Source organism: Limulus polyphemus, unplaced genomic scaffold, assembly GCF_000517525.1.
Source record: "Limulus polyphemus unplaced genomic scaffold, Limulus_polyphemus-2.1.2 Scaffold1851, whole genome shotgun sequence".
Taxonomy (NCBI): Eukaryota; Metazoa; Arthropoda; class Merostomata; order Xiphosura; family Limulidae; genus Limulus; species Limulus polyphemus.
In genome coordinates this window covers 198,428-217,587 of record NW_013667461.1, presented here as the reverse complement: position 1 = coordinate 217,587, position 19,160 = coordinate 198,428, and the positions used below count along the sequence as shown (strand labels likewise).

Below are 19,160 nucleotides of genomic sequence, written 5' to 3'. Positions count from 1 at the left end.
TTATGTTGGGTTCTTTGTTTAAAATGACTGTGTTTTTAATAGATATACTATGGTTTTTTGAGCTGCAATGGTGAAAAACATGGGACAGTTTTTTATTGAATTTTTATCGAATTTAAAGACTGTGTTGATTACTGTTGATTGGAACAACATTTGGTCAGCTAAGTTTGTTTTGTTGGAGAAAAGCAACGTTGGGCTCTCTGTTGTGTTCACTATAGAGAATCAAACCCCGGATTTCAGTGTTACAAGTCCATAAACTCACCACTGTCTCACAGGGGTACTGAAAAACCAAAAGACTGAAAGAAGGCACAGGATAAAGTGAATCTAAATTATCTTCAGAATGTTGAGAATCACCCTCAGAGTCCCCCGGAGGAACGTCACAGAACAAAATATGTCTCCATCTCAGTTCAAATAATGTCACTGAAGTCTCAACCAAGTGACCTCCCCCTACTACTATTGTAGTACTGGGAAACCCATTAGTGACGCTTTGCTAAGAAAGAGTGATAACATTATCTGAATGAGGTGTTTATATACAGTACCAAGATAGAGAGTGCATTGACATAGGTGGAGAGTCATGAGACAAACATCACCAAGGGCCATTAGGTGGGATATAAAAGACTGGAATGAGTGAGAAAAAGACAGACCAATGCAATTTTTTTCAGTACTTTTAAACGTACCAGTATTAAGTCAATATAAATTTAAGAAACATAACAATTTACAATAAAATGCACAAGCAAGTTTGCTACAAATATTTTATGCAGTATAAATATTTGAATAAATTTTAGTTTTGCTTCATATATAAAAAAAACTCCTGTACTTTTATCTAAACCTCTGTCTATCACAATTATTGCTAACAGATTTTTTAATTTCCAGATATACTGGAAGAATGTCAGGATTCTCCACAGAATTTTAGAACTGAGGGTGAAATAGCTTTGGGTGTCAAATTCTGAGGTAAAGCTTTGAAATCTTTAAAACAACTCTTTTGTGATCATGTACTACTTACAAGTCCAAGTATGTAGCCTTTAGTCTAATAATTAGGCTGATCATTGGTTACCATTGGTCATCAAAGATGCAACAAGTAACAGCTCATGATCAATTATTAACAACCTTACAAAGAAGCTGTTTGATAATCTGATCTAAGTTGTTTCTTTTGAATGTAAGCTGTAGGCATGAAGGTCAGACTATTTAGAAGTGATTAATTAACAAGCCACTCAAATAAATGAATCAGTCTGATAGTTCTTTCTCATATCACTGATAGTTTTGTAGTTTGTTATGAATTTTGCACAAAGCTACATGAGGGCTATCTGCGCAAGCCGTCCCTAATTTAGAAGTGTAAGACTAGAGGGAAAGCAGCTAGTTATCACCACCCACCGCCAACTCTTGGGCTACTCTTTTACCAACAAATAGTGGGATTGACTGTCACATTATAACTCCCCCACAGCCGAAAGGGCAAGCATGCTTGGTGTGACGGGGATTCGAACCCACGACCCGCAGATTGCGAGTCGAGCGCCCTAACCATCTAGCCATGCCAGGCCCATAGTTTTGTGACTAAGGTCTCTGCACAAACAGGAAACCACATGACATCCATGAACTCAGCTACTGTTTACACGGGTCAAGCCAATTTGCAACGTATACTATGCACATGCACCTAATGCCTCAAAAGTATAAATGTGTTTAATACTGACGATTGCTCTAAAATCATTCAGCATTAGAAACTAATGCATTTCTATACTATTTTGACAAATATAACCAAACTTCTTATTCGTGAATTATCTTTATGATGTGATTTTTATGTGTGAACTTCAAAATCTGTGCATAAAATACTCTGAATTCTGTGTTATCAAAAACCCTGACACTTATTTCTCTCCAAAATCAACAGCATTACAATGGTAGACATGTGACATAATGCCTGTTGTTTCATGATTTAGTACCTTCTGTTTAATATTTGAGTAAATAAAAAAGAAGAGAGAGAGAGAACTTACAACTTCAAATATATTTTGCATCAAATAATCACAAAATATTTTACCCTTCTCCACAGTGAACCGCCTTCAGGACACCTACAGCAGCTGTTGTTAGCCTGTCTATTCCTTGGCCTACATGGTCAGCGTGACATTTAGTACGGTCTTCAAACATAGTTTCTCTGGGTTCTGAGGCTCGAGGAAGGTACTGAAGATTGCGTAGTTCATTTGATCCACTCCTATATGTTAATGTACGTAATCCTTGAACATTAATGAGCTTATACTCTATCTCTTGAATTTGAACATTTTTAACCTTCTTGCATTAGAAAATGACTTGATGTGAAAAAAAAACCCAATATGTCTGAAGCTGTTAGAATAAAATGAATGATAACAAAAAGTAAGGTCCTTATTTGCCCTGTTAACACTTATTCTGTTTTGAGCTATTGTTTTTAGTGACATTAGTTGGAAAAGTTATGAACCACATCAATAACATAATATAGGATTTCAAAATCAGCTGATATTACAATTGATGTGAATTTTTCAGACAAAACCATTATAAAAATGTATGCTTAGGCTTACGCAATGCTTTAGTTATCCATATTTTTATATAGTGTGTGAATAAATATGGATAACTAAATGTAAAAATTTAAGACAATCTTTGAATATTTCAAAACATTAAAAATCACCTAAATGTAATCTTATATTTGTTTTCATTTTATCAACTTTTCTGTCAAAATAAATTTTTTCAAGCACATCAGGAAAACTAATAACACTACTTTGTTTACAGCTACATTATGTAGTGTTAAAAAATAATTTTTGCTCTTTTTTTTCAAAACAAGTTTCTTGGTTATTAAACATTTTTTTTATTATTTATGCTTTTTAAGTACCTTTTTCTTTTGAAAGGAGATTTTGGCATGTCAGCAGTGGGAACCACCTGTTCCCCTGGACGTATCCACAGTATGGGACCATCGTTACTTTCCTGAGGTGAAGCCATTTGTACAGATGATAAAAATCCCCAGGGCATTGTCAACTTTAAGAATGGACATTTTTCCAGCATGTCCAGGATTTCAGGAAAAAATCCACCAGCTTCTTCATGCACTGTTCCTACCAAGCTGACCTGATGGACTGGCCCTGCTCTGTAAGTACCTTGACTATAGCACTTATGAACCTGGAAACCAACCAATGTTTATCTATTAAGATTCATTATTTTCATCTTACATCAGTAGCCTTCATAAATATTAGTTGAAAAAAATTATTCAACATCAAGTTAGTATTATTATTCATACAAAAATTGAGGAAGTAAGAAATAAACCAGCAGGATAATGATGGTTGAAAATGTTTTCACACAGAAACAGAGGTTAAACTGCATACATAAACCTTACACACATGAAAGTTTAACACAAACTGAAGACTCAACTTCTGGGTTTCACACAGAGAAAAAAAAACTAGAAGATCATGAAAGGGCTACTGAAGAACTATATTTATTACAAAATACACAAAAACTTTACTGTATGTAGTCAAAAATCGATATAAAAACTCTTAATGGTATGCAGTGCCTTATGCTGATAAAGTGTGACATTAAACCACATTGTGTGAAAATTTTGAAAAATAAAATTCTTGTCAAAGGGCCAGAATGTCAGACAAAGCTACTTGTCCTTAAAAATCTATTTGCCCCTTCACATTTTCACAAAATACCCAGTCAAATTAAATATAACTTATGGATTTTGATTTGATTAAACAATGAGCAATAGTTGAAATTGCAGAGTTCATCCAGTCTGTATTAACCCTTTTGCAATGGGTGCCCCTTTAAATGATTTTCTGCACAAGTCACTGTGTTACATTCAAAATTTAATAAAACATCTTTACTATTATTGTGTGAATGAAATAAACATTATAATGTATGTTATGATTCAAAGTTTTATGTTATCTAAATTTTAAGTCCTTTATTTAAAAAAAACCTTTAAAAAACAACTTAAAATGGCAGATCTATTGTCATTTGACCAACGAGCTATGAAAATTCTCTACTTTGTTTTTCTGTATCTTCAATAATAGAATGGTAGTTGCTTGCATAACGTTTTGACTCTCACATTTCAAAGATCTCTGAATGAATACAGTTGAAACAAATAACAAATCTTTTCAACCCTGATGGGTGCTACACCCACTTTCAACAGACTTGTTTGAGTTTTGTAGCCTACATGTAGATGTTACATACACATTATACTCATTAGAAAAAGCTCATTTTACACTATAATCTAGCAGTGGTTACTTTGAAAATGGCATGCAGTTATCACCATGTAGTACATGTAACTGACTCTAGTATTGTTGGCTGCTTGATCAACTATAGCACATACGGTTGTTTCTTACCTAAATATGTTATAGTTAAAGATACAGTTTAAATTGTACTTAGGTGTTACTCTTATATTTCAGTTAATTATGTATTAGTAATGTTTTAAAATGCGTAATTAAATGGTTTAAACATTTTTTTAAATATACACCATATTTTGCATCAGTTCTCAAGGTTTCCGATATTACATGATGCAAGAGAATTTCGCCAAAGGGTTGCACATGTCTGCTAGAAACACTGTAATATGTCTCGAGGACACCGTTGACTTGTGTCAAGATGAATAATACGTAATAAAGGATAAGAAAGGAAAATAAAACATCAGGGTAAATTAGGTTCTTATCCACTGTCTCTAACTCTTCCTCCTCTCCCTCTTTACCCATTTTTTTTCCTTCAATCTTCTGATCCTCAGCACCTCCACTCTCTCAAGAACAAAATGTTGCAACTTTTGGTTTTGAATACCATAGAGAATGTCACTTGTTCCTCTCTGTGTTACTATTCTTATCTCTGCCTTGTCCTCTTGAATCTTAGGGACTGACATCCCCTCATCATACTTCTTCTCTGAATCACTTCTGATGATCCCCCAGTTTTAGTTAAAGAGGTTTCTTCCTCTTAATAGGTTGTTTCTCCTGGCCTTTGAATGAAGGCAGTCCATGGCTCAGATTTATTTCTTAACATTCTAATAACTACATCAATATGATTTTTCCTTCTGTTTGTACATCATGATATGATCTACTGGTTTAAGGCTCTACCTTTTAATATGGTTTTTGCTCTTTATGTCTTCAGCCAGGTCATAATGACTTTTGCTTGCTATGTTTGCAGTCTCAGCCTTCATTTCCATTCCTTTCTGGATATTTGGCTACTTTTTGCTTCTCCTTGGTAGACCGTATCTATAGCAACATTTATTATTCCATGAGAGATTGTTCATCTGGAATGACTGGTCTTATATTTTGGTTGTTTCTGACTCCACCTCTATATTTGATTCATCTTGTGGTCCTTTTCTCAATGCACCTAATTCAAGATCATCTTTTCCTATTTTGTTTTCAAGTCATGGAATGTCTAGAAACCTCAGCTCTTTTTGTTCCCAGATCCAAAATTGGCTGTTCTGGCTGTGAACACCTTCTGCTTGTATTGGCCTCTTCTCTTCTGCACGTGTTCCCTGCTATCCACCTATCCCACATATCTTGGTGATGTTCTGTGACATTCCTTGTCGAGTTTTGTTGACAGCACCATATTTGCCAGCTCTGTTTCCTTTCCTACACTGACTGCTATTCTTAGGCACTTCTTCTTCCATTATAGAGGTTCCTCTTGCTCAAACCTTTTACATTACTCTTTTATCCAGGAGCATCACCCTTATGTTTTGACATGTGGGATTGTCCAATCTTTCCTTAACTGGCAAATTATCATATTACATTGCCCTTTTTTGTACCACTCAATTCATCCTTTCACTCAATTTTTTTTCTAACAAAAGTGGCATTTTTATTGCTACTGGTCCATCAGGCACTCTCTGCTTCTGGGCCATTCTTCTGTTGCCCATCATTTGAATTTTTTTACAAGGCTGTTTTACTAGAGACTGTCAGTCTAGACCATGGTAGGATATTATGTGGCATTGTCAGCCACCTTTCACCTTTTTTGCCATGGTTCTATTTTTTCTTCCCTGGTCCTTCCTTTCTCCTTTTCTTTATCTGGTTCATTTGCCTAATTGAGACTTTTTTGTGGTTCTTTACACTCTCATCCAGACCCTGTTTGGAACCCTTGGCAACTTGTTCCTTCTACCATCTTTCCTTGAAAGCTTTTTTCCTTCTTCTTCTGCCTTGTTGGCACTGAGGTATGAGGTTGAAATGCTATAATATTATTTTTACTGGGGCTAGTAAAGAAAGACTTGTTTTAAATTATTATTTGTCTAATAGTAACGTAATGTCACTCAAACCACTTCAATACAAAAAAAAACTTTTTCTAAACAACAAATTATTCTAGAATCATCCTGACAACTTATGAACTGAGCTAATAAGTAAAATTATGACCATTGGTTTCTGTTGATAATGCTCTCTCTCATTCGGTGTATAATATGTATTATTGTTTTTCTCACTGGTTCGATAAAGTGCACCTTCAACAGATTTAAAAGGGAGAAACAATTATTTCTGTCATAATGCATCATTTTCATGGATTATTACTAGAGTAATACACATTAGGATTGGGAAGCAAACAAGTCTAACCAATTATCTAAAACTCGTTAGAGTTTTCAAAGTTCATTTTTCTTCTTGCTCTGAAGAAGGAATAGACACCCGATTTAACTCTGGCATCAGTCAATAAGCCATTTTAATAGTTAATATGACAATTATTATCAAATGACAAATGTTCATGGTACCATCTTTTGGTAGAAACAATGACTACATAAACTACAACTAAATGAATCATCTGCTGATTGGTAGCCTTTAACTGGTACCTCACAGTGCTGAATATCACATACATGTGCAATTCTACTTTGTTATTTTCCTGGAATTGCTATTTAATCTCATTCTCAGACAACACTACATAGTTTAACATGCATCCATTAACTGAAAAGTAAGTTAGTTCTATTTTACTAAGGTAAGCTATTGAATTTTCCCACATCTTTGATTACCAGTCCATAGTTACACTTTGTTATGGACAATCATCATGGAAACTTCAGATCTATTTTTACAAACTTATAAAATACATACCAACAGATGTTACTTACATTTCACTATAGTAGGATGCACAAAACAGACGAACATATAACTATTTAACACTGCATACTTTGTGATTAATTTCAGTAACTGATGTAATCGATTATTTACGAGCATCATTGCATTGATTAATATTATGAAACAAATCTACTAATTTTAAATTAGTTACAGATTATTGCTGTTTATAATTCTTCCAGATATCTAAATAATCAAAATATTTTCATTACGATTTGTCATTATTATCTTTATTTAATTCAAGATTGTTTAGCTTGATCTATTACTGTCATGACTCACAAAAGTAATCAACTAATTGAAAATTAGTATTTATGACTATCCAAGTAAATCAAAATATTAGCTGTTACTACTTTTATTATACACAACTCATGAAGGTAAGGATTTAGCTTAGTGGTCATCAATTACATAATTAGTCACAGTTATGTCCCCTTGTGTTTATCTTGTATCACTAAATAATAGTTTTATCTTAATACAATGTTGTACTTTTAACAAGCTACAAAAAACAACAAAAATGTCACTTAGGGTAAGATTACTTTAACAAAAAAGTTATGGCAAGTAAATATTCATTATTCTTTATTTGCTCAAAAAAATTTGGATTACTCAGTAATTTGCTCATTTAAGTGTATTTTTCAGAAATTAATAGACACCGACTGACAACAATAATGCATACAGACACAAAAAACTATACAAAAGACCTAGGACAAAGTTTAAGAAACAACAAAAAAAACAACAACACTAGATACAATGGTAATAAAATCTAGGAAAACTTAAATTGACACAATGTTTCGGGCTTAGTCTCTTCTTCTGGTGATGTTAATTAAAGTTGTATAGACAGAACATATTCAAATATAATTTAAAAAATTTAACAATATGAGTAAGTGCAAAAGATCATTCAAAATGTGTTGTAACAATACTGTCAAATTAACTGTTGCAAAGAAATGATGTAAGTGAAAGAGAAGCAGAAAAAAAAAGATGTAAAGAAATATGAAACTCATACGTGAGAAGTAATGGTGGGAAAAGTCAGAAGATGTCAGAAATACAGATACAAAACAAACATTTCTCATTTAAACCATGTAGAGAAATTGTACCTAGAGTATAAATAGGGTGTTGTTCTTCATGTAAGTAACAGTCTATGGTGTAGATCTTAGAACAAGTTTGAGATGAGACAAGTCATGTTTGTCTTCTGAAAAGTGTCTTGAGACTGGCAAGTCAAGATTATGACTTTATATATATGTCATCTGTGGACTAACACCAGTCATGTGATATCATTAAGTCCTTAACTTATTTCCACAAACATGGTTGCTGCTCAATCTAATAGCATGTGATATTATTAAGTCCTTAACTTATTTACACAAACATGGTTGCTGCTCAATCTAATAGCATGTGATATCATTAAGTCCTTAAATTATTTACACAAACATGGTTGCTGCTCAATTACAACTAGCTCTCGCTAGATAGGAAGCACTGAAAACGTAAAACTAAAGTTCGGCTGTTGTCTAGCGTTTAAACTCTGCCTAGTACGGTCGTATCATTTATTGATTTCACAGCAGGCATGTGTTTCTACAGTTTCTTTCAGACTGCATTGTAAAATGTGAACATATTAATCATTTTAATGTGTTCTTTCTAAACTTCCATATACATCAACAACCTTTTGCTTGAAAGCTTATGGTGTTTTTACACTTATAAAGTTGTTAAGTATTTTTTAAAGTTTTTCACAATGATGACAGAACAAGAAAAAAAAATCCAAAATGTCTGTAATTAAGATTTTTTTTTCACATGATGATGATATTAGTGATTCCCAAAACATTTTACTTTACGCCTTATAATTTGAACCCCTGCAAAGACGTCATCTAGTACCATCACAAGTGTTCTTGTCATTTAGTAAATGTTGTATTGTTTTTGTTTATACACAATTAGAGTGAATTTGTTGTGACTATGTGAAAATTGTTTTTACTAGTTTTATCATAAGAAATACAAGGAAAATTATTTATAACAAAGAATTAGCATATTTTGTTTCAATAAACTTGTAAAATCTGTGGGGAGAAACCCATGGACTGGTGTTAATTGCATTTTAAGCTTGTTACAGATCTGATTCTACATTGTGTACATGGTACATTTCCACATACAACAGTTTAGGATTAAAAAAGTAACTTAATCTTAAATTGTTTTAACTGAAGGTGTATATCATACTAAATGAAGGGTTCTTCAAAGATATCTGAAAAAACAACAACAACAAGCTGAAAGTAGGAAGATTAATCTCATGTGAGAATAATCAATTAGTTGACTGTAATCAATTAACTCTTTCTGTACGATCAGGTTGAAGTGTGCACGTCATGATCTTTTACAGTTTTAAACTCAAAATTTAATTCAGAAATGTTAATAAACTGCACAAGAAAAGTAATTTATAACTAAAAGCTTCATATTATCTAAATTTATATTACTAATCTCAAAAAATCCATCAATCTTCATTTTTCTGAGTCATGTGATATACCTTAACTTCAATTTCTCATCTTCAGACTTTTCTAACTTCTAAAATAAGCTGCTGCAGTTTCCAACCAATTAGAAACATAGACTATATATATAAATACAAGCCAGAATATAAAGTATGAACCACTAACTTTTTGATTTGATGAGATATGGATAAGTTTGTTAAATCAACCAGAGAGAAGTCTTCTTTCAGACTTTCAAGATTTTTTGCTAGTCAACTTTATGTGGCTTATCTACATGTTTACAACAACAAAAAGAGCAAATACTTAACTATGTAAATCTTAAAATTCTGTGTTCGGTTTTCCCACATAATCTGATTGTTGACAAGAACTTCTTTGGATTAAATTTGGTGCTCAAAGCCTAATAAATTACAGTAGTTTTTGGACATTGTGTTCTACTGCCCGATATATTTTTTGTGTTCTAAAATGCACATTTGAAAGCTACAAAATTTTTTTTTCATTCAAATTTTTGAGACTCAATGAGGCTTATGGGAAAACTTAAAATATTTTTACTTGAGTGCAAACAGCTCAAGTATGCAGTGAATACTACAATCCTTATTTTTATGTATATTTTGTATTTACTGTTATATTTTTTAACAAAAATATCTAAAATATAAAAATTTTAAACTTCTCAGCTTTGTCTAACAGAACTTCAGTAAAATAAAATGCCTAAAGTTACAATTACACTAACCTGAGCACTGGTGTGAAACATGACATGATTATCTGTTGTATACGTTAGCTCTACAAGAAACAGCTAAACACTGCAAGTTACTGCTTTTGTTGCAAGAATTACTTTTCCAATGTGTATAAAGTACATCAATAAAACTATAAAATTAAAAGAAAATTGATGTAAAAATTGCAACTGTTAAAATAAGTAGTTTGGAACTTTCTGATCAATACTGGAATCAGTACAGAGGAAAAAAAGGTATTATTAATTTCATTTAACTATGCATTCATGATTTCTTTAGTTAGTTTTATGGTAGAGCAAATAACATAACAAAATAGTTTTACACCCCCCTCCAAAAAAAAATTTATACTCATTTAGGAGGTTCTAGAGGTTATGTAAATGAAATACTAAAAATTTTAAGGTGAAAAGAAGTCTTTTTTTTTTTCTTAGCATGAAAATCACCTTTCAATCAGACTGACTCAATAGAGACTTTGAAAAGTTAAAGATAAAGTTTTAGTAGAAATAATTTTTTTAAAAAATCTCTTTTCTTGTGCATAAAACACTTGCAATGTTTACTAAAACCCTGCCTTAATAAAATCAAATTTTAGTATGTATAGTTTAACAGTTCCAACAGTCAAATTGACCAACTGCATTCTTATAGTGTCAATGAGCCTAATAAATAATCAATTAGTACATTCCACTAATTGCCAAGCCCTAATATCAAGCTCAACCTCAACCCTTTTATAAACTACAGTCTAGAAATTGATGGTACCAAAACATTTTGGCAGCAGGGACCTGCATAATTACAAATTTTAATTATAATTTTTGCAGACCATCAATTACACAATAAAAAATCAAAGTCTTTGATTCTAGTTATACTTACCAATTTTGCAAATGTTTAAAAAACTGATATTGCTCATTTTCACATATCATTAAAAGTTTAGTTAGTTTAACCAATGTAACAACGTATAAATTTCAAGATAATTCAGAAAGTTTTACTTACTTGTGTGGTACAGTATGATACCATGTGTTTTCTGTTTGTTTTTTATTTTGTTTTTTCCAGTTCAGCTATAACAAAAAAAAATTGCTCAAGCAAACATACCAAACTTCTTGTCATGCTAGCTCCGCCCTGAACCTGAATTCCCCAACTGGCATCTTTTTTGGCGATATCATTGTTATTGGATACAGCCATATTTTCTTCCTTAAAGAGGTGTTTTAACCTTTTAGTTCATTTTTGTGAAGCACGGTCTGTTAGACCCCCCTTCTCATAAAAGGGGTGCAACCACTTTCTTTTGTGGTAGTGTTTTTCAAAGTTGTTTTTGCTAAACTACTTGTCACATAGCTTGCAAGGACAAGGTCACCATTTTCTTGAGCAACATGCATTTAAAGTTATTGTTTTTCGGTAGTTTTAGAATTAGGGCTAGAGGGGAAGAAAGTTTGGTATAGAACGGTACCATGTGTTTTCTCTCCCTTAGGTAATAAGTTAAGTTTTCAAAACTTTTGTTTTTCTTTCATTCAATTTGGACAAACAAATTTACTCAAGAAAACAAATTTAACTCGTCATTCTATCTCTGGCTGGGACCTAGATTCACTGAAAACTTGGCATTTTTTTGCAGGAAAGCTCGTAGCATACTAGAGTAAAAAGCTGTCTTTTCTACTGGCAAATGAGAGAAAACCTGGTTCTGTTACTGATTTTATTTTATGAGAATCTAAAGCCAGGTTCTTCTCTGCTAGGCAGATTTTTGCAATATTTTTATTTAATTTTGAATATAACATTAACTTAAATTGGATTGAATTTAAGAACACAAACTCTGTGTGACATGGTGTCCTTCATACCTTCTGTTAATGGGTCCTAACTAACTGTTCTGTCAGAAATCCAAGTACAGAGTGATACTACATTTGTCCTCTACACTTAGCCATAGTTGGTGTCTCAATATCCTAATTAACTGTTCTGTCAGAAATCCAAGTACAGAGTGATACTACATTTTTCCTCTACACTTAGCCATAGTTGGTGTCTCAATATCCTAATTAACTGTTCTGTCAGAAATCCAAGTACAGTGTAATACCACATTTGTCCTCTACACTTAGCCATAGTTGGTGTCTCAATATCCTAATTAACTGTTTTGTCAGAAATCCAAGTACAGAGTGATACTACATTTGTCCTCTACACTTAGCCATAGTTGGTGTCTCAATATCCTAATTAACTGTTTTGTCAGAAATCCAAGTACAGAGTAATACTACATTTGTCCTCTACACTTAGCCATAGTTGGTGTCTCAATATCCTAATTAACTGTTCTGTCAGAAATCCAAGTACAGAGTGATACTACATTTGTCCTCTACACTTAGCCATAGTTGGTGTCTCAATATCCTAATTAACTGCTCTGTCGGAAATCCAAGTACAGTGTAATACTACATTTGTCCTCTACACTTAGCCATAGTTGGTGTCTCAATATCCTAATTAACTGTTCTGTCAGAAATCCAAGTACAGAGTGATACCACATTTGTCCTCTACACTTAGCCATAGTTGGTGACTCAATATCCAAGGTCATGATTAAATTGCCTACACTAATCACTAGATTATGGTTTTCATGATAACTCAGGAGTTTTTACTTACTTGTTCTCTACACTTAGCCATTGTAGTTGTCTCAATATCCGAGGTCCTGGTTAATGTGCCCATCTTAACAACCAGGTTAGGGTATTTGTCAGCCATAAGTTCCAACAAATCTGGTAAGTTGTAAGCTGCATTGTGAACTATCCCAATGACATGCCGAGCCACACCAGGGGAATCTTCAACAAATGTCTCCTATTAACCAGAAAATTTCTGTTGTTTTTTAAAATGAGAAAGTATCTTATTTTAGAAATAAATTCAATTTAGAATCATACTGCTGAGATAATCATAACAGATAAAATAATTATATAAGTTTCTTACCCTAAGGAAATTACATGTACACCAATAAAAGAACAGATTTAGGATTTGAAATTCTAACAAGAGATGAAAGACTGAACTTGGCTTTGGATTAATAAATGTTTACAAAAAACACAGAAAGACAATGTTACTAGTTTAGTTTTAGACAAGGTCATTATGATAAAAAAAATAATTTTACTGAAGTATAAGTTAGAAGTAGCTTTGATTCCTCCATCTCCCTTCAAATAAAATTTGCAACATCAAATAGACAAAATATCTTGTTCAGTCAAAGATGTGATACCACATCATAAAAATAACATGTAATTATAATTACATTATTTTTACAGGTTTTCCCTGAGAATAATGTATAATTGTATTACAATTCCCCCGTACCTGTTGTGTATCCTTATCAATTAAGACCTTCCAATTAAGAATTGTACTGGGTTACATAGTCTTAACGGAAATGCTAATTAAAATTGTTGTATATGTCACAAAGTCTTATTGTGTGTAACATCTGAACTGGCGAAACACAGCTGCTAACATTTCCCCAAATTGAAAGCATTGTCCAATAATACTTACATCCTCTCACACTTATAGCTATTATTAGGGTTTTTTCCTTTTCTCATCTAAGCATTGGTTTCACCTTTTCTTGCTTGTCTTTTATACCCCACTCAATTGCCCTTGGTGATATTTAACTCGTGATACTCTCCGTCAATACACCCTCTATCCTGGTACTGTATGTAAGTACCTTATTTAGATAATGTTACCACTTTTTTGAGACTGATTCCATCCCAGTCTCTAACGATGGCTATTAGTAAGGAGGAAGGGCAGGAGAGTGTCAGTGGAGGTAAGTATTAGAAATACATTTTCAATTTAGGAAAATGTTAACTTCCAAAACATAATTACTTCTGCTGACACTTACAGCTAGAATCCCACACTGATAAGGTGGAGGGGGCCAATGAGGGCACTATCCATACAGAAAGCATCTGCAGAGATCATGGGTGTGTCGACAGAAGATTGGCACCCTAGTGGGAGAACTGCACTACACCCAAAACAGATATGCTCTTCACCCTGAACTTAATTTCTGTATCGTTGGTGGAATTGTACATGAGTGATCATCACTATAGACCAGCCAAGGTTCTACTACTTGGGGTTGGAATTAAGGGGTTTTGGTCCCTATATCCTAAATTGGTTGCTAGGGCAATTGAACCACAATGTTTTATATATTATATAAGTAAGTAACACCGAAGTAGAAAAAACCTTCTCCTCTACCTAGAGAAGCACAAAAGGCAACACCTCAGGCTTGGAATGAGGGGATCATGTATGCCTTACTCAACCAAAGGAAATAGAACTCATCTGGTCTTGAATTATGAACAATAAGTCCCAACAATATACAAGCTAGGAAACAAAAGAAAGAACAGAAGTTGACAATCCCACCAAGGTTGATGTCAGCAAAGGTCCCAAATCCTTATCAAATTGTTGTGGGGATCGCTGAGAGGCTTCCAACAAAACTTGGAAGGAAGATAAATATCTCAGAACTGTAGTGAGGGTCAGACGAATCCTATAAAATTGTGATCTGTTCAAATTGATCACAGGCTCCATTCTGGAACCCCACATTTCCAAAAATGGATCAAGTCTTTGGGAATCTAAATATACATCCTCCTGGTGGTGATAAGCCAAAGCATGTTGTTCCAACAAATGTGGCGGGCAAGGCACAGCTATCCCTTCACGTAACTGAGCAGTAAACCTCCCCACATAAACTGCAATATCAGGTGATGGAGGAAAAACAAAGTATTTGCCCTCAGACGTTTCTGCCATCAAGGAAGGAGTAGATTCAAAAGTAACTGGGGAAAACCCTAGAACCTCACACACCCGATTGAAAAAAAGTAGCAGGAGGTGGCTGATCCAAATTGGCCTCAGAGAAGCCGACCTAATAAACAAATGCACCAGAAAAAGCGAGTCTAAATTCTCTTCAGAATGTCCTGGCAAAAACAGCCTTAGAACCTCCTGGAGAAACACCCCTGAACCAAATATATGTCACTATCTCACTATGAATCAATCACAGACAGCCTCAACTAAGAGTGAAAACCCCACCCCACCCTGACTGTTGAGAAATGCTAGATAACAGAGGTAGAGCAGGGGAGGTCTGATTAGCCCCCATGCCCAAAACAGTAACCTGTATTATTACTATTATTAATCGTAAATCAACCAGGTGGCTCAAAAAATCACACCCAAGGACAATAACAACTGTAGTATTTTTTTTTAGAAAAACCCATTCCTAAACACTTTGTCGAGAAAAAGTGATAACATTATCTGAATAAGGTACTTATATACAGTACCAGGATAGAGGGCCCATTGACGTAGGTGAAAAGTATCACAAGATAAATATCGCCAAGGGCAATTGAGTGGGGTGTAAAAGGCTGGAGCAAGCAAGAAAAAATCAGATCAATGCTTAGATGAGCAAAGAAAGAAACCCTGGCAGTTAAGTAATAGCTATAAGTGTGAGAGGAGGTATGCATGTTTTGGAATACCAATTTCTAATAGGTGTAATATTACTTCTTTATTAAGTTAATACTGGAAAACAATGTACAAAAGCATTTGTTATTCCAATGAAATTATTAACAGTCATAATGAGATATAATATCCAACCTATTTACTAAGTAATGGTTTGTGCTTCACTAGCCAAGGCATTACACAACATACAATATTTTTACTGTTGATAACGTAAATTATGATGTGTGGGAATAAACAGCATCTTGTTTTTGTTGTTTTCTTTAATTATTAAAAAAAAGTAAAATCAATATTTTTATTTTCAAGGACTTCAAAATAACACTAGGAAAGTGACCAATTAGTATTGGACTTTTACTTGTACTAGAAAAGAAAATCTAATACATATTTCAGGAGAAAGATCTGCAGATTTTTATAGTGAAGTAACAATACACCCTTCATATATATACATTTCACTAATTTATACTGCAAGATTCTGAGTAACAGAAGGTTACTATAACCAGTGCTTGAATTGAGGGAGAATGGAGGGGAATGCTGTTTCCCTTGTTGATAGAAAAAAAATTGAAACTCTGACTTTCAAATACCTGACCGTGATAACATGCATCTGTGAGTAGATTTTAGGAGTTTTGATAGTTAACTTTTATAACTTGAGTGCTGACTAAAACCGAGATTAACAAAATTCACTATTTCACTTTCCAGTGCCATGTTGGTTTTGCCATCTCCATTTGAGCTGCATGACATATCAGGCTAAGTATCAGGAAATGGGAACAGCGAGACAGCAGTGTCAGCTTCTTTTATTGGTTGCCAAGGCAATTAACATATGGGGCAGCTGGCAAGACTCGCTACTATCATACCTATGCAGCACAGTTAGAAATATTGTGTCAAAGAGGGTACTCATTAAAGGTAATAATGAAATAGAAATAATGTAAACTGCAGATATTTTATTCAACAATTCTCTTCATTTGTCCAAGGTTAGCAAAAATGTTAGGCCTACTGGCATCTAAACCAGAAATTATAATAATAAAATATTTTTTACGTACACCCCTAGGTGGCTGTCAGGCTATATTAAAAAAAAAAATTCTGTTTGCATATGCCCGACACCCTGTCCAAGAAAGGTGGGTTAATGGGTAGACTCCCCCTTTTCTTTAAGTACTATCCATAGATTCTTTCGTGATAGCATGTACAGAATCAAGATCCAATAAACGAAAATAATGGAAGAAATGCTGAATATAGTTAAACATTTACACATTTAATGCACAGCTGTTCAATCTGTTTAAATCACGTTAAATAATAGTTCTAAGAATAATGACAGTAGGCAACTTTCAATAGTATCTAGCCATCAATATACTACTTCAAACAGGTAAAAGTGTCTGTATGTTCAATCATTTCTGCAGTTTACTGGTAAATATAGAGCATATATAACAGATAGCATGAGAACATCAAAGATGTAACTGGAAGCCCCATCAGACACACTTTCGTGACCTTGATTTTCATGATGGAAGACTAGTTTTATCAAACATCAGAAACGGGGGAAAAGTTACTAGTGTTTTTGCTGATTCTAAGAATAGTTATTTCCACACATTATGTAGAACAGAAACAAAACCACACATCATACTTTGAATATTTGTAATATTACTCTGAATAAAAACAAATAAATAACTACTAAAAAACACAATGTTGAAGAAACTAAACAGAGCATAATAATAAAGGTAGTTTTTTCAAACAACTATATTGTTCTTCATCTATATCTACATATGTATCTGGAAAGGAACATTCAGACTTTTGCACACCAGAAATACACTTAATCCAGATAGTGCCTGGAGCAAATAAATACAATACTGGTGTGAGGTCACAATAAACTATCAGCAATTTTTATTCAGATTATACACAATCTTACAATTACAAAGTTGAAAGATGGTACCACTAAATGCAAAATTTGTAGAGAAATAAAGGAAGTACCAGCTGTAATTGAAGTGGCATGAGTTTACATGCTATATACAGGTCCACCCTCCTTTTTTTAGCTTTTCCCATATTTTAGAAAATAGAAAAGCATATCTTTCAAATATATTATGCATCCTTGTTGAGGTTGACATAATAATTCATGTGATATCGTACTACATGAACCTTATTTGAAAGTTTGGATGTTTTATTCTTTAGTAAGATCATCCTTACACAAAAAAAGATCTTGCATTTTCAAAAAAAAGTTCTAAGTCAGTACTACCTTTAATTATTCTAAATTTTGACCCTTTTCTTAGTTTAGTTTTAACTCTTATTCAACAACTAGACAGTAAGCATTTCAGTGATGTTGATCATCAACAACTTGAAACAATTTTAAATAACTCAATCACTTGAAATATTTTGAGTCGGTCTTTTTTCCACATTGGCTGCACATGGGCAACAAACTTTTTTTTTATTTTGGTCTCAGCAGTACTGTAAAATTTGTAAATCCAGGCAGTTGTAGTCTAGGTACATCAGTTTCTGCCCAAACTGGATATCTTTTTAACTTTTGTGAAATATGCCTGCCTTGATTAGTGTTAAAATGTATATATATACACATTAAAGCACATTAACTCATTACTAAGAACTCCAGAAAGGAATTATAATAATTACTGAGAAACTTAGCTTGTTCAGAGAAACTGAAATAACTTGCAAATGCATGTGATACTAATCTCCCCTAACAAAATTAAAAGATTTTACATGTATAAGAGAAGTCATTCTCTTTGTAAAACTTCACTGCTCCACTTAAACAATTCTTTAATTAATAAAAAATATTACGAATCAGTTGAATTATCAAACAAGGTTTGAAATTAGCTTTTTCAACCACTAATTAGCATAGTTAGTGGCTGGAAAAGATCACCAGCAAAATAGACATTTTACTGTCTCATTTGTTGTTCACCCACCCCACCCCGCCTACCCCCGAAAAAAAAAGAGAGAAGGTTATAAGATGTATTACAACTTCTTAAAAAGTATTAAAGAAAGAAAATACCTCCACACAGTTTATTGCAATAATTGCATGTTCAATAGACAGTGTATGAAGTTTAATGTATACTTGCACATTAGATAGAATGAAATCACTTATTTAAGCCAACAAATAAAAAATGTGGCCACAGAGGGAATTAATGTAAGAAATTTATCATTGTAAGACTAAATTAGATCACACTTTGCATAAGCTAATTTCCTGTAAAATAATAAATACCTGTTCAGACATTTTTTTCTGAGCATATACCTTAATGGACCAGAAAATATTCCCAAATGCCAATGCTTAGTCCATATTTGCAACTGTCACACATTGTCTTTTACTGTTTCACTCATGTCTCACGTAGACTTTAGCTTATTAAACTAACAAAAATAAGTACTGAAAAATCTTTAAAAAACCATTGATTGTTTTTAATATAACATACCATTTAGTTTATATTTAAAATTTTAGATCTGGAATACTTTTGAATATGTTATGTGAAAAAGACATACAGGCTTATGCCTGGATGAAGTATACATGTAGAATAAACACAGTATCAAATAGGAGGAGGAATATGCTGATTTTGCATTGATAATTTTGTATATGATTCAGTGGGAAA

The 19,160-nt window shown here is 33.2% G+C and overlaps 1 protein-coding gene across 1 annotated transcript in view; it reads right to left on the bottom strand.

Moving 5' to 3' along the window:
• LOC106465153 overlaps nt 1-19,160 on the bottom strand; it is a 46,782-nt gene that overhangs the window by 9,064 nt on the left and 18,558 nt on the right. Inside the window, exons 4-6 of the mRNA XM_013925351.2 lie at nt 12,787-12,975; nt 2,843-3,123; nt 2,024-2,194 (exon numbers count right to left, since the gene is read on the bottom strand). Coding sequence (XP_013780805.1) covers nt 2,024-2,194; nt 2,843-3,123; nt 12,787-12,975 — 641 coding nt within the window. The remainder of the gene's footprint in view (nt 1-2,023; nt 2,195-2,842; nt 3,124-12,786; nt 12,976-19,160) is intronic.